This window comes from Mesoplodon bidens (assembly GCF_964165515.1).
Source record: "Mesoplodon bidens genome assembly, chromosome: 3".
Classification (NCBI taxonomy): domain Eukaryota; kingdom Metazoa; phylum Chordata; class Mammalia; order Artiodactyla; family Ziphiidae; genus Mesoplodon; species Mesoplodon bidens.
In genome coordinates, this window is record NC_138178.1 from 47,176,876 (window position 1) to 47,199,889 (window position 23,014).

Sequence of the window (23,014 nt, forward strand, 5' to 3'; positions counted from 1 at the left end):
AGAAACTTTTATTAAAAGAAGCTTAATAGATAAAAGAGAAAAATAAAGTAGAATGGTTTTGTACATTCAGGTTGGACAGTTCCAAGTTGGAAACAGTCAAAAAAAAACCCTTTTAAACTAAATAGGAAAAGTGAAAAAAGCAGAGATGCTAGGAGGAAAAAGTGGGATATAACAGTTGCATTATTGCATTTATGAGAACATAGACATGAGTAAGAGCACATTATATTAAATCTGCAATAATGAGCCACATGACTCTACTGGGCTTTAAATTTTTTTTTTTTTTTTTTTTTTTGTCACAGCTTACCCTTCCCCCTCCCCATTTTTAATTTTTTTATTATTTAAGAATTTATCTGTGGATTTTAAAAATAAAGTACAGCTTAACACTTCTTATACCATTGATTAATTATTTTCATTTTAATGAACTTTTTGTTCATTAGAGAAGCTCTTCCAGGGCATACATTCTACTTGTTGAATGAATCATCATGCTCAGAGAGCGTTCCAGATTTGTGATTGATTCACTTTACTGATTTTTCTTCTTTTCTAAAGCTATTCTAAATTTTTAAAATCAGTCTTGCTTTTACACATTTTTGTGTCCAAAATTAAATGCATCCTTAACTTTGTTAGAATTAAAGCTTTTCATTCTCTCAGTCACATGGGATTTTCAGGTTAATTTCTTCTAGGACCATTTTTGGGGCAACATCTTATGCTTGAAAAGAATTCAGTATTTTCCAAGGTTCATAGATTTGTTATGATTTCCACATAAATATATGTCTTTAAGTCAGTGGATATAAAATGTAAAGGCATTTATGGAGGGGGGACCACTTCATCTGCTTTATTGACTTTAACTTGCTTCATCATTTGTGGGGCTGATGGCCTACCACAGGGAAGATGTAAAAAGCAAATAAGAGAAACTTGTTGGTGGGGGAGTGAATGACAAAGAATGGTTCCTAACTCACAGTAGACCTTCAGTAAATGCTTATTGAATAGAAATTGTTAAATTGTGGAAAGAGTTATGATTAGGTAATTGTACAAAACAGTGAGTGACTTAATGATAGTATTTTCTGTCTTGTGTTACCTTTATCTTTTAAAATAACCCACTAAAACACTGTAGGGAAATGGTTTTGTGAGGATAGATCATTGTAAACACTTAGAAACTACTACATGCAAGGTGCTTTCCAAGCATTTTACATGCTGTCTCATTTAAGTAGGCAGAGCCATTGTTATCTGATTTTCACAAATGAGGAAACTGAGGCAAAGAAAAAGATGTGACATTTAAGTCCTACAATTTGAACTGTTTGGCCTACTACCTTGACTCCTTCTCCCCCTCCTCCAGTGTATGAAGATACCGTCATCCTTCAGTATCTGCAGGGGATTGATTCCAGGACTGTCCTGGAATGCCATAATCCATGGATGCACAAGTCCGTTGTGCAAAATTGCATAGTTTTTGTGTATAACCTATGCACATCTGCCATATACTTTAAGTCATATCTAGATTACTTATAATACCTAATACAATGTAAATGCTATCTAAATAGTTGTAAATATAATGTTAATGCTATATAAATAGTTGCCAGTGTACAGCAAATTGAAGTTTTGCTTTTTGGAACTTTCTGGGATTTTTTTCCTCAACTATTTTCCATCCATGGTTGGTTGAATTTGCAGATGCCAAGCCTGCAGATACAGCCGACTGTGCTACTTCTTTTTTATTTTCTAGGGTTTTGTCTCATAAAAGCAGGGAAAAAATGAAGTTGATTTGGCATAAACTTGAATGTCTTTGCAGCCTGAGTACCTTCACAGTGGGCTTCACCTTGTGTCAGTGTTCTACTCTGTGGTTAGACTTTGAGAGATGATGTCATTTACTATGAATAATCAATCATTCATGTTGAGGAAGATTATTGCCCCAGCAAGCTATCATTATTCCAGTCAGAGAGGAATTGATACTGGAAAAGGTAATACCACAAATGGGAAATACAACCTAGATCCAGTCAGTTCATTAAACAACAGATACCCACCTTCCACAATTTTTCTCATGTGGCAAGACTGCCAAATGAGTTTTCTAACAATTAGAATTAAAAGGCCATCTCTGCAGTTTCAGACAGCTTATATTGAGCATTTACTGTATGACAGACACTATACTGAGTATCTAATAAGTATCATCTTATTTAATTCTCATCCTCAGTCTGTGAGTTATATACTATTATTAAACCCCATTTTATAGGAGAAGAGACAGAGTCATCACATACCTAGTAAATGGAAAAGCCTTGGATTGTGCTTGGGTCCATCTGACTGAGCATTATTTTCCGGATATGGCTTTGGTAGTTTCCTGATATGCTTTGTTGAGCTGAAAGGACAGAGTTAGAGACTAAGTAGAGAAATGGGGTATAGAAGGAAATCAACTAGATCCATTTTTTTCAGGCACTCTTAAACTTCTGGAATAAATATATTAAATGTTTAGAATGTGTTAAGTTTTCTTCACTCTATGAATAAATAACTTACTCTAAGTGAAGGCACACCAAGGGAGAAATTGAGAGGTTTTCCTGGGATAGCAGGAGCTTTGAAAGCTAACCTGATCAAAGATAGGAATGCTGGTTTGAAGAAGGTCTGGAGGAAAAACTAGACCAGAGATTCAGATGTTGAGAAGAGGTGAGAAGAATACCAGATAATTAAGATATTTGGTATTGTATACAGATATAGAATTGAGTAAATCAGTGCAGTTCAAGCCTTTTCACTTTGAGACTAACAAGGGGATACATAAAACAAGGGGATATATTACTTAGAATTAAGTGTGTGCTTATTTGCTGAGTTGGTGGAAGACACAGATCTGTTTTTGATCTCTATGAAATCTAAGTATAGTTATTTTCTCTTCCTCTTTTCTATTAAAGCAGCTCTGAACAATTTATAAACTCCTCATAGTTTACCCATCCTTTCCCCTATCTTGTTAATGACATAATTGAGGAGGTCACGAAGCTAAGTCTAGTTCCTTGCTCATAGGGAGAAATCCATTTAAACTATGCATTTTATCTTTACAACTTCTTTGGGTTTAAGGTTTAAGGTTTTAAGGGGCGAATAACTCAACCAAAGGCCACAGAGCAACGTTCGAATGAATAGATGCCAACTTAAGGAAATATCGTCAACTAAAAGTATTCTGCCAGCATTTTACCATTGACATCACTTTTTCCATAGGGTTTTAAATACCTGAAAGGCCTTCTGAATGATACTTGGGAAACATTTTAAATTATTCTCAGAGGTACAAATAGGTTATTTTATCATAGATACTTATAGAGCAAAATTGTGAGATTTTACCTCTTCACCTGTATTTGCTAACTCTGGGTCTTTAAACCATTCTGTTAGGTTAGGCTGTCTTCTATTTGTATATCAGTTACAATCTTATTTTCAGAAATACTGAACAGGATAATGATTTCATACACTTAAAACTATTCAAAAATAATAATTTTAGTAGTTTAATAGAGATGCTTAATGTAAGAAATTGTAATGGTGCTGAATGACCACAGATTGATTGGATTATGGAGATCTTCACCTTGAGCAGAAATTGAAGATCAACTTTTAAGTGTTAGACAGTAGTATCTTACTGCAGTAACACAGAGGTATTAAAAAATTATTCTTGACTTTCCCCACTTCCACTTTATTTGGATTGTGAGGGAAAACAAATATTTCTGAAAATTTTATAGACAAAATTTACCCTCAACTGAATAAACCTTTCCTTTAAACACTTGATATAATCACATTTTAACAACATAAAATTTTCTACCTTTTACTTGCATTAAATTTTCAAAAAGAACATTGCATTTACCTTCTCACCCTTTAGATTTAGTTTATCTCCTGGGTGTAATTGGAAGAATTTACCAACCTTAAGCCACCACTCATATTCTTCCACTGAAGTTAAACCATCGTGAAAGACCGAGATCTCTTTCCTGTTTTACAAAAAGCATGCATTCTCTATCATTTGGGTAGTTTTTTTCATTATATCATTTTGGTTTGTACCAACCTAACATTGTTATGCTGCTGTTTATTTGACTTATGTATGTACCCATTCTTCTCTAGGAACCCACAAATTTACAGTTTTATGTACATAAGACCAAATATGCTCATAATATGATAAAATTCACTTTTAATTTTATATTAATTTAAAATAGTATTTCGCTTTTACGGTGCAGTTTTTATGCATTAATTTCTCAGAAACCTCTGAAAGAATTAATCATATGAACAGTCTTTCCTTAACTTCTTTGTACAGTTTTTCAAAACATTATTATTTTAAATATATGATAGCATTTTAATGTTTACATTAGTAATAATCATTCATTTTATTCCATATTGCCAATCCCAAAATTGGAAAAAGAGAGATATTGATTGTAGGAATAGATAATGTTTGAAAGGTAAGGCTTGGATTTTACACATTTTTTTAATGTTTTATTTATTTTATCTTATTTACTTTTGGCTGCGTTGGGTCTTCATTGCTGCGCGTGGGCTTTCTTCTAGTTGTGGCGAGCGGGGGCTGCTCTTCGTTTTGGTATGCGTGCTTCTCATTGTAGTGGCTTCTCTTGTTGCAGAGCACGGGCTCTAGGCATGCGGGCTTCAGTAGTTGTGGCACACAGGCTCAGTAGTTGTGGCTCGCGGGCTCTAGAGTGCAAGCTCAGTAGTTGTGGTGCATGGGCTTAGTTGCTCCGCGGCATGTGGGATCTTCCCGGACCAGGGTTCAAACCCGTGTCCCCTGCATTGGCAGGCAGATTCTTAAACACTGCATCGCAAGGGAAGCCCCTAAATGAAAAAGCTTATAGATGTTTGCTTTCTATTGCTTCAGCAAAGACCAGGCTAGTGCTTTTATATCAAATCACCACGTCATCCTTGCCACACATGTGTAGACTTCTATTTGAATTTCAAAGGATGCCTTAGAAGTCAGTGTCTCTTTCTCTTATGGTATCTAATATTGGGGACCATTTGCTTTTGGTACCCACTACTGTTTCTAAAGCTATCACTTGACTATGGTACTAGTATGTTTCTTGTTTTAAAATTTTAATCTCTCTTCATTCCAAGTTGTGCTTTGTTAGTATTTAAATTTCTCCTGCTTAGAATTGCTGAGCTCATTAGATTTGCATACAAGTTGATGTTTTTCACTGATATGGGAAAACTTTTGCCCAATTTTATTCCAGATATATAATCTGCCTCCTTCTTTCTCTCATCTCCTTCTGATACTCAGATTACATGTATTTTAGACCATTTAGTATGGTCTAACAGGTAGCTAAAGCTCTACTCTTTTTTTCCCAATATTTTTTATGTTCAATGTCACTTAACCATTTCTTCTTGTTTCAGTTCATTGTTAAGCTTATTCAGCAAATTTTTTATTTCAGTTATTGTAATTTTAAATTCTGGAATTTCCATTTTCAAAAGCTTTTCTTTACTGAGAGTCTCCATCTGTTCATTTATTTTGACCATCTTTTTCTTAAAGTCTTTGAATATTTATAATAGCTGTTTTAAAATCATTTTCTGCTTATTCCAAACATCTGTCATCTTGAGATGTGTCTGTATGGAATGTATTTCCTAGGCTATAGGTCACATTTTAATTTCTCCACACATCTATTAATTTTTTATTTCATATTTTTCAATGTAGAAGATGTGTTGTAAAGGTTTTACTTTCTCTTCATCTGCAGAGTTTTGTTTTTGCTCTATAAAACAAATAAGAATTTACATTATTTGTAAGTAGTTACACATTTTTGGTCAGTTATCTTGAGGCTTGATTTTATGCTTTGTTAAGGCAGGCCTGTGGAAAGCTCAAATTATTTATCAAGCCCTCTAATTACTTTCCTCCCTGGTACCCAGCAGTTGAAACCCAACTGTGGCTTTCTCCTTTCTTTGTTTCCCTCCTTAATTTCCAGCCACACTGGCATTCCCGAATTCTATGTTTTGGCTCCTTAAGCAAAGAAAATAGTGGCTTTTTGCTTATCTAGCCACCACATGCCATGCTGCCTGAGAAATGCCCTCATCAGACAAATCATAAAGATTTGGATCTTACCTAGTGAGTCTGGTTATATTTTTTCACTGATCAGATCCTTTTCAGTTTTTGCCTCCTTTTGTTTATTCTTCCTTGTCTTAAAACAGTTGTTTTTAAAAGTTTGGTCCACAGTTTATAATTGTTATTTTCAGTTGAATAAACTTAGGAACATTTTGTTGTTTTATAAAACATTTTCCTCACCCCATTTATATCCCTTTTACTCCTTCCTTGTCAACTCTCTACCTGAGAAGCATCCACAGTCTTTATTTTTATGATTATGATTTTGTTTTCTCTGTTGTAGGTCAACATATAAATGAAATCAATCCTTGGTATCTGGTATCTTTTATTAAGCATAATGTTTTCAAAATTTATGCATGTCGTTGCATGTACCACTAGTCTGTTTTTTCTTTTTTTGTATTGCTGAGCAGTATTGCATTGAATGAATAAACCACAGTTCCTTTATTCATCTTTTTTATTGATGGGCACCTGGATTATTTCCAGTTTTAGCTCTTATGAATACTGTACTTAATATTCATGTAAAAGACTCCTTGTGGGTGTACTTTTTTCTCACTTTACCTTGCACAAAGACCTAGGGATAGTATTGTTGTGTTAAAGGATATATGTGTTTTTATCTTTTAAGAAACTGCCAGCTTTGCAAAGTGTATCATTTTCCATGCCCACAGGCAATATGTAAGATTCGGGGTGCAGATCTTATTTTTCTGTCCAGATTATATTCTGTTATATAATAGAGATAATTTTTAATGTAAATTTTAAGTTTCTGGTAAATAATTTTGATAAGCAGTCCTCTACTTTTAAACTAAAAATACTCTGAGTTAGAGATTTCAAGAGTGATATGGGTGGCAGGGCCAAGATGGCAGAGTAGAAAGACACTGAGCTTACCTCCTCTCACAAATACACCAAAATTCACAAATATCTGCAGAACAACCATCAGTGAAAAGGAATAGAACCTACCAGAAAAGATCTTCTACAACTAAAGACATGAAGAAGGGACAACAATGAAATGGGTAGGGGAGTGGACTCGTGATGTAATTAAGTCCCATACCCCTGGGTAGGCAACCCACAGACTGGAGAATAATTATATTGCAGACGGATAAAGAAGATTTTTTTTTTTTTTTTTTTTTTTTTTTTTTTTTTTTGCGGTACGCAGGGCTCCCACCGCTGCAGCCTCTCCCGCCACGGAGCACAGGCTCTGGACACGCAGTCTCAGCGGCCATGGCTCACGGGCCCAGCCACTCCGGCATGTGGGATCCTCCCGGACCGCAGCACGAACCCGTGTCCCCCGCATCGGCAGGCAGACCTTCAACCAGTGCGCCAACAGGGAAGCCCAAAGAAGATATTTTATATATATATAATGGGACATTACTTAGCCATAAAAAAGAATGACATACTGCCATTTACAGCAACATGGATGGACCTAGAGATTATCATACTAAGTGAAGTCAGAGAATGACAAATATTTTATGATATCACGTACAGGAAATCTAAAAAATAATGCAAATGAACTTATGTACAAAATAGAAACAGACTCACAGATATAGAAAACATGGTTACCAAAAGGGAAAGGGTGAGGGGAAGGATAAATTAGGAGCATGGGATTAACAGATACACACCACTATGTATAAGATAGATCAACAACAAGGATTTACTTACAGCACAGGGAACTATATGCAATATCTTTTTATTTTTAATTTTATTTATTTTTGGCTGTGTTGGGTCTTCGTTGCTGTGCGCAGGCTTTCTCTAGTTGCAGCGAGCAGGGGCTACTCTTTGTTTCGGTGCATGGACTTCTCATTGTGGTTTCTCTGGTTGCGGATCATGGGCTCTGGGTGTGCAGGCTTCAGTAGTTGCAGTGCACGGGCTCAGTAGTTGCGGTGTGTGAGCTCTAGGGCATGCGGGCTTCAGTAGTTGTGGCATGCAGGCTCAGTAGTTGTGGCTCACAGGCTCTAGAGTGCAGGCTCAGTAGTTGTGGCGCATGGATGTAGTTGCTCCGTGGAATGTGGGATCTCCCCGGACCAGGGCTCGAACCTATGTCCCTGCTTTGGCAGGCGGATTCTTAACCACTGCGCCACCAAGGAAGTCCTATATTCAATATCTTGTAATAACCTATAATGGAAAAGAATCTGAGAAAAAGCATATGTATAACTGAATCACTTTGCTGTACACCTGAGACTAACACAATATTGTAAGTCAGCTATACTTCAATTTAAGAAGAGAGTGATATACTTTATTTACATAGGCAATGTTCAACTTTTTCAACTAGTTTAATAGCTCTACAAGTTGGATGGTGGGTGAGTGTTTTGATGTAATTATTCATCTTCATAAGTTGTAGATGTTTTTAAATTACTTAAATTCAATTTTTTAAGGGCTAGACACTAATTATGAGAGTATAAAATTTAGAAATCTTTACATGGCAGTAATTTTTGCTTACATGTTACTGTAATAAATACCTGTGAGTATGAACAAGAGAGTTTTAGTTCATTCCACTAGAGCACTGAGCTAATGTCAGGTGTTTCATTTGAGTGTCTTCTTGATGTGGTTACCTTTGTTCTGTGCTTTGGTCATCAGTTGTATCCCTTATGAATGCTCTTTTGCAAACTCATACTGTTCATCGTGGGACTGGGGAAAGTGAATGTAAGTAGGTAAGTAAAAGCTGTAGCTGCTACTAGAAAACCTGTCCATATATTAATTAGCATTGTCATTTTGTACACAAAAACTTTTTCATTGAGTGTCTCCTATGTATTTAGCACTGTAGGTGAAGCAGAATGAGAACTGAATGTGGCCTTTGGTCTTAAATTAATTTGAGACCCCATGTTGGATGGTGTTCTCTTAAGAACAATATAACTTCTGTGCTGTGCGACGTAGATTTATAAGTATAAATATTAAAGAGAGGACCTAGTAAGGATTAAGGAGGTTGGTCATGTTTTACAGCAGAGGTGGAATTTAAAGTGTGCATAAAATCAGTAAGAATTAAGTGTAGAGGAGACAGAAGTGCCAAGAGGAATAATAAGAGCAATAAGTGTTCATGAATAGTACTGTGTACAATGAATGTGCCTCATGGTTACAGTTGAGAGTTTGAATGCAAAACACTGAATGACAGCTCCTTGAGGGGCAGGGTTTCTGTGTCTTGTGCATGTCTCTATCAACAGTGCCTAGAGTCCTCCTTAGAGCATGACACTGTGTATGCCATAATAGGAAATTAGCGTTTTTGACTATTAGGGTTGGAAGCAGTGAGGCAATTGTAACTGGGTTTTCAAAGGCTTTAAACATAGGAGGGACAAAACCTAGCACAATTGATGGTAAACATTTGTGGAACAGAGGAGTAAATATTCAGTTTCGGGTTGAAGAATTTGGGATTTATTCTGTTGGTGGTGGGGCACTGGAAGTGTTTACTTTTTAAATCTGGGGGTAATATGTTTTGAAGATTTGTTTTGGGAAGACTACAATGGCAGGATATTATTAGGTTAAATATTTTGAAATAGTGTTTTAGGGAGATTCAGAGAGACTCTAGCAAAAGAGTCTAAGTAGGATATCATGAAAGCTCAGAATAAAAAGGTGGCAGTAGGAATGGAAAAGCTGCTTCAGGAGACATTCATAAAGAATACTCAGGGGCCTCCCTGGTGGCGCAGTGGTTGAGAGTCCGCCTGCCGATGCAGGGGATACGGGTTCGTGTCCTGGTCCGGGAGGATCCCATATGCCACGGAGCGGCTGGGCCCGTGAGCCACGGCCGCTGACCCTGCGCATCCGGAGCCTGTGCTCCGCAACGGGAGAGGCCACAACAGTGAGAGGCCCGCGTACCGCAAAAAAAAAAAAAAAAAAAAAAGAATACTCAGTATAAGGATAGTGGAGGGAGAAGAGAAGAGAAAATCAAAGATGATGCCAGTTTGACCTGAACTATTATAGTACTACCTCTAGTATTAGAAATATTAATAATTAGGGTCCAAAGGCATATGAGGAAGAAGTGAAGGGTATGTGAAAAGTCTAGTTTCAGATACGGGTTTAAGATGATGGCAGGAGAGCTGAATGAAAGCTTCCAGCAGGAATTTGATGATTCAAGATGCAAAATACAGAACTGAGCTTAAAGCTGGGAGTGTGCATTTGGAAATTGATCATTCAGATGGGATAGTCAAAATCCTAAAACTGAGTGAGCAGTTGAAGGGGTAGAGCATAAATTGAGAAGTTCTTGGAATGAAGAGCAGGTACTTTTAGTTTTTCACTAGAAGGGGAAGTGTTAATATATAGAAATAGGGGCCCAAAGGTTAATGTCAGCAAATCCCAGGGAGGCAAGGTGGTTAACAGTATTGGATGCCATAGAGCAGGGGTAGGCAAAATATGGCCCATGGTTCATCACCTGTTTTTATAAATAAAGTTTTATTGGAATACAGTTACTCTTTATTTGTTTACATATCGCCTTTGACTCCTTTTGTGCTACAGTAGTAGAGTTGAACAATTGGTAAAGAGAGGGTATGACCCACAGACATAAAATATTTACTGTTCGGCTGTTTATAGGAGAAATTTGCGGACCTCTGCAATAGAGATCTAAGAAATTAAGACCAAGAAGGGGCCTTTATGCTTTATGATTAGACTAATCTTTGATGACATGAAAGAGTTCAGTTTTATCATATAAACAAATGTTTACTGAGAGCCTTCTTTGTGACTGGCATTGGGTTTTGCTGGTGTGGTCTAGGAAGAGGCTAGATACTAACAATTGATTCATTAATGAGTAAGTGCATGAATTGAAAGGAGTGAAGGTAGTCAATATAAATTTTTGTTTTGTGAATTTAGAAATAAATGAGTGGGAGTTTGAAGAGTATATGAGGATGGGATTTTTTAAAATGCAGAAAATACAATGGAAAAATTTTTACAGAGTTCCTTTGAGAGAGGCAGAGTGTGTTGCCATTATAGGAATTAATGGTCTAAGACTTGAACACAGGGAGTACACAGGCCTTATTACAGGAAATGAATAGAATTGTTTGTGGAATTAAGAATAGTAATTGCTCACACAGCTGTTTTTAAATAGCAAATTGTGTTAGGTAATCAGCAAAAATCCACCAAAATGTACTTATGCAGAAGCTGCTTTATTGGTACTGACTTATGATCCTGATGGGTACTATAAAAATAAACAACCTAAAAACTTCTGTATGCACTTTTCACAGTGGTGTGGTACTGTATGTTTTTTGTTTAATGTGCAAGGGCAATGTAATATTTTCATCTTTCTTTTCCCGCACCAAACCCAAATATAATTGTCTTGTTGAAGAAGAGCAACAGCATGAACTTTGTGAGCTCACAGAGCAATGAGGTGTGTTCTCATTGAAATGAGTAGTATCTGTTTGATGCTTCTCTGTTTGTCTTCCTCCTCAGACAAAAATGGAATGTTTTATTGTATGGTTAGATTAAAGTGTACTAATTCATTTGTTTTCTGTTTTTTCTTTCTGTATTTTGTTCAAATGTATTTCTTTCTTTTGGATTTGGCTATTTCTTAGGACTCCATTTTAATTTATTGGTTGGCTTTTTAATGACACCTCTGCATTTTTTTCCGCTTTGGTAGTTTCTCTCAGGTTATATATGTCATTAACTTTTCCCAGTCAATTTAGAGTTAATATTCTATCATTTCACATAAAATGTAGAAATCTTGCAACCTTATAGGTCTATTTACCCCCACCCCTGCCTTCTTTTATGCTATATTTGTCATATGTACTACAGCTAAATACATTGTAACTCCTGTGAGAGAATGTTACAATTTTTATATAAATAACTTTTAAAGACGTTAAAAGGAAAAAAAAAGTTTCTTACATTTACTATTTCTCATGTTTTTTCCTTCCTCAAGATTCAAGTTTCTCTCTGATAACATATCCTTCAGCTTGAAGAACTTCTTTTAGTATTTTGTACTGAAGTTTTGCTGGTAACAAATTCTTAATTTTATTTTATTTGAAAATGTATTTCATCTCCATTCTTGAAGGATATTTTTATTCTGGCTGAGATCCCCATGCCTCAGTACTTTAAAGATGTGTTTCCACACATCTGGTGTCATTCATAGTTTCTAAAGACAAGTGTGCAGTATTTGAATTGTTGTTCTTCTGTATGTAATGTGTCCTTTTTCTGTCCACTTTCAAGGTTTTCTCTGTATTTTTGGTTGTCAAATTTGACTATGGTATCCTGCACATGGTTTTCTTAATATTTATCCTTTTGGGTTTACAGAGTGTCCTTAACTGGTAAATTTCTGTCTTTTAACCACATTTATGAATTTTCTGGCCATTATTTCTTCAAAAATTTTTTCTACCCTAGTCTCTTTGTTCTCTTATTAGATTTATTAGACTTATTAGTCTCTTACTAGACTCTATGTTAGACTTTTTAATATCTTCCTTTAGATTTCTAAGACCCAGTTTATTTTCTTTTAATTTTTTGTCAAATTGAATTATTTCTGTTGATCTGTCATCAAATTCATTCACTCTTTACTGTCATCTCCATTCCTTTCTTAAACCCATCCAATAATTTTTTTTTTTAGACTTCAGATATTTTAATTTTTAAAACTTTCATTTGTTTTTTTTTTTTGTGTGTGTGTGTGTGTGTTTTCTTTTTCTCTGTGAGATTTCCAGTCTTTTCATTCATTACAAGCATATGTCCTTTACTTGATTGGGTATAGTCAGGTACCTGGTTTAATGCCCTTGTCTGAAAATCTCAGTAGCTGGGTCATCTTGAAGTTGGCCTCTCTTGATTATCTTTTTCTTTGAGATTGGGTCACATTTCATTGTCAAGGAGTTTTGGCTTGTGTTAAAGATATGTTATTTGTGGAAATTTTGGTTTCTTTTATGTTCCTCCAAAGAGTTTTGATTTCTGTGTTTTAGTGAGCCATTAATTGGATCAGACTCAGAGTGAAAACTCTATCTTGCCTGAGGTTAGCAGCTGCTCAAATCTCAATTTGATTTGATTCTTTCAGCCTCAACTGCAAACTGCCCTTTGAATGTGTACATCAGGGCTCATCCAAAGACTTGAGCAGAGATGTGCCCAAAATTTGGGACTCATCTTTTCTGCCTCTCTCCTTTTGGGGATTCTGTCCTTACTTTCTGGTGATTATGGTTGTCCTGCTCTTTCCTGTTTTTCTTCTATCCAGAAAGATAGTAAGTTTTCTATTGGAATTTTAGTTCCTGCATGCTGTGGCTGCTGCTTGCCTGTGGGATGAAGCTTTAAAATGGGAAACTCACCTGTGCCGATCCCTAAAGCTGTTAAAAGGAGAAACTCATTCTGGTCTCTTCTTCCAAGTTTATATTCCCATCCAAAATCAGCCTGGTTTTGTTCATTCTCCTGGTAGACCCTTTAGGTTTACTCTTAAGGTGGAGTCTTTATGTAGTTTGTTTTATATTTATATTTTTTCTCCAGAATTTATAGTAGCTGTCTGTAGGAGCATAGTACATCATGTTGGAAGCTGAACTCACTAGTTCAGTTTTGAGATTGCCTCTAGCATATTTGCAATCTGCTTTAAAAAATAATACTTTTTAAAAATAATACTTTAAAAATAATAATTATTATTATTTTACTAATTCTTGGAGATCTACTTAGATTGCTAGACATCCCTCTTCTACTTTGAATTTCTTTTTTTAACCCATCTCTAGTTAACTGAATTCTTATGATGGACTGTCATGTGAATGCCCTAATTTTATATGTGCCTTAACCACTTAGTAGACATTTGAATGCAAAATACCACACTTCTGCGAAGTACCAGAAGTACGTAGAGATGAACAAGGTATGTTCCCTGTTATAAAGTTTTATTGGTAGGGTATATGTGAAAAATAACTGTCAATGTTGAAGACAAAATAAGTGCAAATTACTTTCTGAAGAAGTGTGATTAATATTGACTTAGTTGATGGAGAACACTTCTCAGAAGAGAGGACATTCGATCTTAGACTGATTCAAAATTAGAAACTCAGGCGGAGGAAAAGATAAGGGAGGATATTCTAGGACTAGGAAGCAATAGGAGTAGCATATGAATGTGTGACAAGGCTTGGCATGTTTGGGGAGTGACTAATGTCTTGATGAGGCTGGAGCATTGAGTTTTCTTTTTTTAAATTTTTATTTATTTATTCATTATTTATTTTTGGTTGCATTGGGTCTTTCTTTGTTGCTGTGCACGGGCTTTCTTGTTGTGGAGCACAGGCTCTAGATGCGTGGGCTTCAGTAGTTGTGGCACAGAGGCTCAGTAGTTGTGGCTCACAGGCTCTAGAGCGCCGGCTCAGTAGTTGTGGCTCACAGGCTCTAGAGCGCTGGCTCAGTAGTTGTGGCACACTGGCTTAGTTGCTCCGCAGCATGTGGGATCTTCCTGGACCAGGGCTCGAACCCGTGTCCCCTGCACTGGCAAGCAGGTTCTTAACCACTGTGCCGCCAGGGAATCCTGAGCATTGAGTTTTCTGAGAAATATAGTATGTGTTGAAGCTGAAAAAAGTAGATTGAGGCCACCATGAAGAATGCCACGCTCAGGAGTGTGAGTGTTATTCCTGAGGCAGCAGAGGATCATATTTGAAAGTGAATGGATGTGATCCAGCTTGTATTTATGGCAAGATACTTGTGCTGGCAATGTTAACTGCGGATTGGCATGGAACATAATAGAAGAATAAGCAATACACAGGACCTGAATCAGAGCAAGGGATAGTTACTCAAAATATTGCCAAGGCAGAAATTAATACAATGGGTAACTGAGTGGTTAAGGGAATATGAAAGATGTGTTACCAAATTTAAGAAATTAGGGCTTCCCTGGTGGCGCAGTAGTTGAGAGTCCGCCTGCTGATGCAGGGGACACGGGTTCGTGCCCCACTCCGGGAAGATCCCACATGCCGCGGAGCGGCTGGGCCTGTGAGCCATGGCCGCTGAGCCTGCGCATCTGGAGCCTGTGCTCCGCAGCGGGAGAGGCCACAACAGTGAGAGGCCCGCGTACAACAACAACAACAAAAAGAACAAATTTAAGAGATTATTGCATTTCTAACCACATTTGTAAATATCCCAACATCATGCTGACTACATGAAACTTCTGGAACATTTTTTATTTAGAGTACCTTTTATAGCAGTGTACATTAGGCTGTACTATAGTGAATACAAAGTGGTTTTTCTTAGGACATGTAATGAGGTTATTTCAAAGCTGTGATATTGAATGTCTGTGTGTGGTTTAGCCACCAAGCCTAGTGAGGATTTAGGTTTCTCTAACACTTTTTAAATAATGTTTGCTCTTTGGGGGTAGTTACTTGTCTAGTTCATAGAGTCATTTATAGTCTGTTTCTCATTGGAATTTTTAAACTACTATTCATTTATTTAGAACACTGGTTTAGATTATTTCTAAAGAAGAATGGTAAACTAACAAATAGGGAACCAGTTTCAGCCCCACTTATATTAAACTGAATGTATTATTTCCACTTTATACATTTATTTCTTCCACAAATATTTATTAATGCCTACTGTGTGTCAGGCATTGTTACAGGCAACAAACATAAAATATTGAACAAAACAGACTACACTCTTGTTTTCCTGGATCTTTCAGTCTACTGGGGGGAAAAACCGATTGTAAACATCCCCCCATAGCATGATATTTGAATAGAGAGACCTGAAGGAAATTAGGGGAACAAACCATTCAGATATCTGGAGGAAGCATTTTATGAAGAGGGCAAGTGGCAAGGCCCTAAGGAGGAAGCATGCTCAGCGTGTTAGAGCAAAAACAGGAGTCCATGTAGTTGAAAAAGAGTGATCTAAGAGAATGAATAGTAGGAGATGAAGTCAGAGAGGTGGGAGGTGGAACCCATGAAACACTGTAGACCAGTGGATTTAATACTGAATGAGATGGGTAGATTTTGAGCATAGGATTGACAGGATTTGAGTTGTTTTGAAAAGGTCATTCTAGTTCCTATGTAGAGTATACACACTGTCACAGGGGCAAGAAGCAGGGAGACTCTTTAAGAGGCTATTGCCATAATACAGAGGTGATGGTGGCTCAGACTAAAATGATCATGTTAAAAATAGTGAGTCAGGCACTTCCCAGGTGGTCCAGCAGTTAAGACTCTGCCCTCCCAACACAGGGAGCTTGGGTTCCATCCCTGGTCAGGGTACTAAATCCCGCATGCCACAACGAAGATCCCATGTGCCGCAACCAATGACCCAGTGCAGCCAAGTAAATAAATAAATATAAAATAAAATAAAATAAAAATAGTGAGTCATAGTCAGATTTTGAAAATGTTTATAAAGTAAATCTAATGGGATTGTATCATTGAGAGACTGAATAGGGACATTTTTTTGCTGAGACTTATCCAGAGTTGGAGAAGAGGCATCAAGCGTTTTTCTTTCTTTTTTTTTTTTTTTTTTGCGGTACGCGGGCCTCTCACCATTGTGGCCTCTCCTGCTGCGGAGCACAGGCTCCGGACGCGCAGGCTCAGGGGCCATGGCTCACGGGCCCAGCCGCTCTGCGGCATGCGGGATCCTCCCGGACCGGGGCACGAACCCTCGTCGCCTGCATCGGCAGGCGGACTCTCAACCACTGCACCACCAGGGAAGCCTGCATCAAGCTTTTTTTAGAGTGGACTTCTTTAGTGCCTCTGTGGAAGAAAACATCTGGCATTGTTGTTTAGGTGCAGGACTTTGTTGTTTAGATTCCAGAGGAGTATGGCAGTTGCTTTTAGGTGCACTGGGTGGGCCTTTTCTTGTTTCCAGAAATTTGACAGCCAGATAGTTTAGGGGAGGCTTGGAGATGGCTCAGGAGCTTTGACAGGGTTATTAGAATGTCTCTTCAGACAATCAGAGCAAATCCTCAATATACCAGGTCACTACATAGATAGTTCTCAAGGTGGTACAAAATACCTGCTTGCCCTTTGAGAACTTAGTTTCAATCCCTGGGCATTAGGCAGTTTTTTATTTTTCCTAAACAGATAGACCTGCCATTTCCTTTTGACCTTCTACTCTTACTTCATTGATTAAATCACTAGAATGTCCTGTTTAATTGTATATTTACAGGACATTTATATAGAGTGATGTGGCTAATAAAAATAGCATAGTGAAATCACTGTTTGGAAGTTAATTTCAAAATTAGTCATTTTCTTGAAATTAGTCATGTTTAATGATCTTATTCTAGTGTACTTTGGCATTAGAATATCCCTACTTTTAATCTTAGTTCTCATCAATTCCAAATAGAAATTGTGATTAATTTTAAAGATGACCTAAAAAGGTGATTCCTTTTAATCTTTTTACTGGTCGTATTTTCTTACATACTTTAAAAAGAGTCAAACTTTTTAATTTGACAGTTCATTTTACAGAATCTCAATTCTTTTAGTAAAAAGAAAATTTCTGTAACCAATGTTATGTACTTCATATGAAACAGCAGGTCTTATATTTCCTTACAATTTCAACATTTCCATAGCTTTTCTGTTTTGTTTTTCGTTAATATGTAGCATAAAAACAAAGGATTTGCTTTTATATTCTAATTGATTCTGTTTCACAGTGAATTTCTGGAAAAACAAATCGGTAGATTTATTTCATAAGTATCTAAAATTTGAGAAATATAATAAAAAATGGTGGTGGTGGGTTTTTAGGTGTATATTGTTTTACAATTGATTGCAGCCTTTGAGTCTGATCTAAAGAAATATCATTACCCGACAAATAAAATTGAGTGAAGAAACTACTGAAGAGACACATCCATAGCTTTGGTTATCTGACATAGCTATCTCCAATCAGATTTCTTTTATCAAATCATCTATTGAATCATCCTATAGCAGATGGCAATCCTGCAAAGTATATTATCTTTTCCTTATTTATAACAGTGTTGGGATTTGATATTTTTGAAGTACATTTTATTTGCTAGAATAAAAACTTGATTTCACTGCTACCAAAAGCTGTGTGTGTGTATGAAAGAGAGAAAGAGACAGAGAGAAAGAGAGGTATACAATCCGCTGTGCTCTTCCTCCCAGCTTTATATATGTCCCTTTTTCACAAGGAATAACTCTCGGGCATAATACAAAGCAAAGTGGCTGTATTGACTTGTTTTTCTGAAAAGCTTTTTTTTTTTTTTAATTTATTTTTGGCTGTATTGGGTCCTCGTTGCTGTGCACAGGGTTTCTCTAGTTGTGGCAAGTGGGGGCTGCTCTTTGTTGCAGTGCACGGGCTTCTCATTGTAGTGGGTTCTCTTGCTGTGTGCGGGCTGTAGGCGCATGGGCTTCAGTAGTTGTGGCTTGCGGGCTTAGTAGTTGTGGCTCTCGGTCTCTAGAGTGCAGGCTCAGTAGTTGTGGCGCACGGGCTTAGTTGCTCTGCAGCATGTGTGATCTTACCGGACCAGGGCTCGAACCTGTGTCCCCTGCATTGGCAAGAGGATTCTCAACCACTGCACTACCAGGGAAGCCCTGACTTGTTTTTCTTATAGCTTTGCTGCAGGGATATCCTAACTACTCTTCTCTTGATTTTGTGTATCCCCCACCCGGCTTTCCCTTTCATTACTTCTCTGCTCTCTAGACTCCCCACCAGTACCTGAAATATTTTCCAATTCCAGACGTGTTTCTCCCTTCACCCTCCTTGTAGTCTAGGGTGACAGAGTCTTTGGTGATAGGGCTGGTGGTAGCAGGTGGGAGAGAAGGAGCTGGTCAGCAGCTTTACTCCTCATTCACCCCTTTTACCTCCAGGTAGGTCTTGTCTGAGCCTCACCAAAGCTTGAATAATGTGTCATGTACACAAACCCTGTACTGTTTTTGAGCCCCTGGGGGCCCAGATTGGCGGGGGGCAGTGTGGAACAGGTGTATAGGGTATAGAAAAGTCACTACCCCCAAAAAATGTTTCCAGTTTTTGCTAATGGCTAAAAACCTAGAGAAGTCTCAGGAATTTTGTGCTAGGAAAATGAAAGAAGTAGTAGGATAGAAGCTGTGAGATAATTTTATATCAATTCAAGAAAGAGAGCACTTTCAGTCAAAAAAGATGGTGGCAGTAGAGAGGAGGCAGGCAAAGTAGTACCTGAGTCCTTCATAGGAAAGAAAGTAATGCTAGATGTTTTACTTGGCTAAGTTTACTTGCTCCTCCAAGAGTCTTGCTCTCTGACATCTCAAAAACTTGGTTACACCTTGTATTCCTTCTTCAGGCTCCCAGCCTCTTAGGGAAGTGCCTGTATGTGTAGTAATTTATGATTTGCTTTCAGTTACTTTTCCTATTAAATGTTTCACAAGAGAAGGAAGCAGATTGTTCCACTGAATTCACAAACCAGTGTTTTTTTGTTTTTTTGTTTTTTTTTTTCTTTGTGCGGTATGCGGGCCTCTCACTGCTGCGGCCTCTCCCGCTGCGGAGCACAGGCTCCGGACGCGCAGGCCCAGCGGCCATGGCTCACGGGCCCAGCCGCTCCGCGGCATATGGGATCCTCCCAGACCGGGGCACGAACCCGTATCCCCTGCATCGGCAGGCGGACTCTCAACCACTGCGCCACCAGGGAGGCCCCAAACCAGTGTTTTTAGATATACGGTCTAAAATTTAATGTTTGTTCTTTACTGAAAAATGTTAAATAATATTAAGCCTTTTAAAATGAGGCACATGGAATCAAAATATGTATTGGATTTTAATTGGTTCCATTCAGAAAAGCAGGTACTTAAGAGATTCTGTATATAAAAGATTAAAAAATTATCATTTAAATCTCTATATTAGTTAAATTATTGGTTAATCCTTTTAATTTTGTTGCAGAGAAATAGATTAATTAGAAAGTTAAGCAAGACTCAAAAGTGTTCCTACTACTTAATTATTCCTAAACTTTCTGTTACATCTACCATTTTTAATCTGTAAGTTGAGGCACTAGCATCTCAAAAATTGTTGACTTGGCATGTGTAGACTAGAAATAGGAAGGAAAGAAAAATATATGGCAGTGGTGATTCAGACATATCTTAATAGAAATGTTTTCCTCCTAATTACTGTATTGCAACTGTGGTATATTTTCTTGTTGATAAATAGTTTTTCAGATTTTGATCAATTTGTATAATTTCTGTATTGTTTATTTTCTGTGTGTAATTTCTGTTTTTCCTGGTTACCTTGGTCTTGTGGCTGAAGCTTTGGAAAGTTTATTACTCCTGTCATATTTCTATGTTTGTACAGCCATTGTGTTGAGCAGAAAGGAGTTGTTGATGCTAAAGGATGACTCTTGCCTTTGTCAGTGCCAGCCACGATCTTCTGCTCAGAGTCTAGATACATTAACAATAAAGCTGTAGAGCTCTGAGTTTAAACCCTAGCCAGATCCTTCTTATACTATAGCATCCTTTGAGCCCTCTACATGTCTTGTATCGTTGGTATGTAGTACTCTTTAGTTGGTGGCTTAATTAATAACCATTTTATTTCATTAATCTTTGCTCTTCTTTCATGTTGTGGAAGTAATTAGTGTCACTTGATGAGAATTAAGTATGTGTTTTCACAGAATTTCATTTATCACTTAAAAATTTGTCTGAGATGTTTTCTATAGCAGGCACCCATATATTTTCTTTTACAAATGTATTTAAAATAACACATAGCCCCCATATTTATTAATTATTTGATAAAAGACAATTCAGAGTCATAAAATGAATTATTTTCATTAGAAATAGGATCATCAAAATAAGTTTGCATTGTATGTTCTAAATCAATGAAAGTTATGTTTACTTCCCACCCTCCGGCCTACCATTCTGCTTTTTATGGATTTGTCTACTCTAGGTACCTCATATAAGTGGAACCATATACTATTTGTCCTTTTGTGATTAGCTTACTTCACTTAACATAATGTCCTCAGGTTGTAGCATGTGTAAGAATTTCTTTCCCTTTTGAAGCTGAATAATATTCTTTTGTAGGTATATACCACATTTTGTTTATCCATTCATTTGTCAATGGACATTGAAGTCACTTCTACATTTTGGCTATTGTAAATAATGCTGCTATGAACATGGGTGTGCAAATATTTGAGACCCTGCTTTCAGGAGCCAATTTACTTTTGCATTTTACTTTGGATACATGATTTTAAAAAATTAACTCATTTAGAAAAAAAGTTACAAATGGAAAGTATGATCTTTTTAAATAAAACTTTTCCTAAAATTATTTGCAGCTTCGTAAGTAGCTTTATATTAATGGATTTTGTAGATTGATAGTAGTCTTTGTCTTGGATTGGGTCTCACTGGAATCCTATCTGCTATTCTACAGTGTTGATTGCAAAGAAAATGCTTGGAAAATAGACCACAGGTAACTGGATACTGGAGAAATATTTAGTAACAAAGTGTGTTTTTACGATACTCCCCAGACTTGTAGAATCTTTCTTAAATCTAGAATTTTAATAAGAATTCTCCAAGAATGAACAAAACAAAAACACTTTTTTGTCGTTGTTGTTTTTGGTTTTTGTTTTGTTTTGTTTTTACATATAATCTGTGTGTTTTTAAAGCTTCTGATTCATTTGAAATTGTGCCTAGTGTGTTGTTTATAGTACCCATCTTTTCTCTGTACTGTTTTTGATATAGGAAGTACAGATTCATAAAAAGAATAAATTAGGGTCCTACTAACTGAATTAGTAATTAGTGTATTTTACTTTGGGTACTGACTTCCTTTCCTTGCTTTTGTCACCTAGTCCTTCAATTGGCAATTCGGTCCCTATGAAAAAGCCTTGGGAATCGTGGCTAGTTATTGGAGAATTTGTAGCATTTAACTTAGTACAGACCACTTCTCATCTAAATCACAGAAGACTTCAAGGAATTTTTTTGAATAAAAAGAGGTTCTAAACTTAACAGAATGTTGTTTTTGTAACATCTAGAGTTTTCTCATGCAAGAATGAAACAAAAAAAGTCAACCATTTGTATTTCATCATAGAAAGAATCTCAGAAGGGGTTGGGAAAGTGTACCCTGTTAGGAGTCAAGGATGAGAAAGGCTGGTCTTCAAAACAGAAAAGGGAGAAATGGCTGGATTGAGAGATCTCCAACTCTTTCAGATTTTTCTGGGGATTGATTGGAAGGTGAAAATAATGGAGCCAAAGCTTCAGAAGGTACATTAAGGAGGATAGTGAATTGTTTTGTTGTTAATGGTAATTTATCCTTGTCACATTGAGTCTTCCTTTGCAATTTTCTTAGGAGTAGATCTACTCATTTAGAATCAGATTTTGGAGGAGATTTTATTAGGATGAGTTGTCACATCATTTTGATTAGTTTTGATATAATTAATGTTGATTTGATATGGTTTGATATAGTTTGATTTAGTTTGATGTCTTCAGTTAAGAATAGCTACTCAGTGCTTTGATAGAAACCAGTTTTATTAACTTGAGCACTTGTTTGACTTGCTTCATTTTCTAACCCTTATTCACTTCGTATATTCATGGACTCAGTACTAAACTTTAGAAAGTTGGGGGTGGGGCATTCATCTACTCTTAGAAGTAGCAGTGGGTGGAGACAGAGGTAGAGAGACCTAGATTATGCTCTGTTCAAAAATCTCCAAAGACCTACATTGGCAATGTATGTAGGGCATTGTATACAGCAGTGATAAAGATACTCCCAAGTAACTTATTTCTGCAGGTTTCTGAGGCAGGGATTGATACACAGCCAGTTCCAATCAAATGCAGATACCACTCACTGAATTGTATTATCTGCTATACCAAACAAAACCCATCATTGTATCCTCTTGGATTTATATTGTTTACTTTCTTCTCTCCTTAGGTATGGATGAACGAGGAGGTACGACATCCTGGGGAACAAGTGGTCAACCAAGCCCCTCTTATGACTCATCTAGAGTAAGTTTGCTCATCAACCCTTGATTAAAATTGTAAAGATAATTTGGCAGAATAAGTAAGTTCTTTCATATGTGAGTTCTATTTCCTAAGAGAAGTGAAGATTAATGTATTTTATGGGACTATATTAGAATACCCAGTACCTTCATAGTAGCTTTAATTCTTTCCCTTAACTGTCATACTATGGGAGTTCATTTTATGTCCTACAATGAAAGAAATATTCTTGATGTTATTTCTACACCTCAACTACTTGTAATACCCTTTACTAAAGTTG

General features: G+C 36.8%; 1 protein-coding gene across 3 annotated transcripts in view; it reads left to right on the forward strand.

The window, feature by feature from the left end:
• The window catches only part of TCF12 (transcription factor 12), a 389,492-nt gene that overhangs the window by 132,830 nt on the left and 233,648 nt on the right, over positions 1–23,014 (forward strand). For all 3 annotated transcript variants that reach the window (XM_081227388.1, XM_081227387.1, XM_081227389.1), the window contains one exon: positions 22,670–22,743. In XM_081227388.1, coding sequence (XP_081083514.1) covers positions 22,670–22,743 — 74 coding nt within the window. Of the gene's footprint in view, positions 1–22,669; positions 22,744–23,014 lie in introns of those variants that run through there.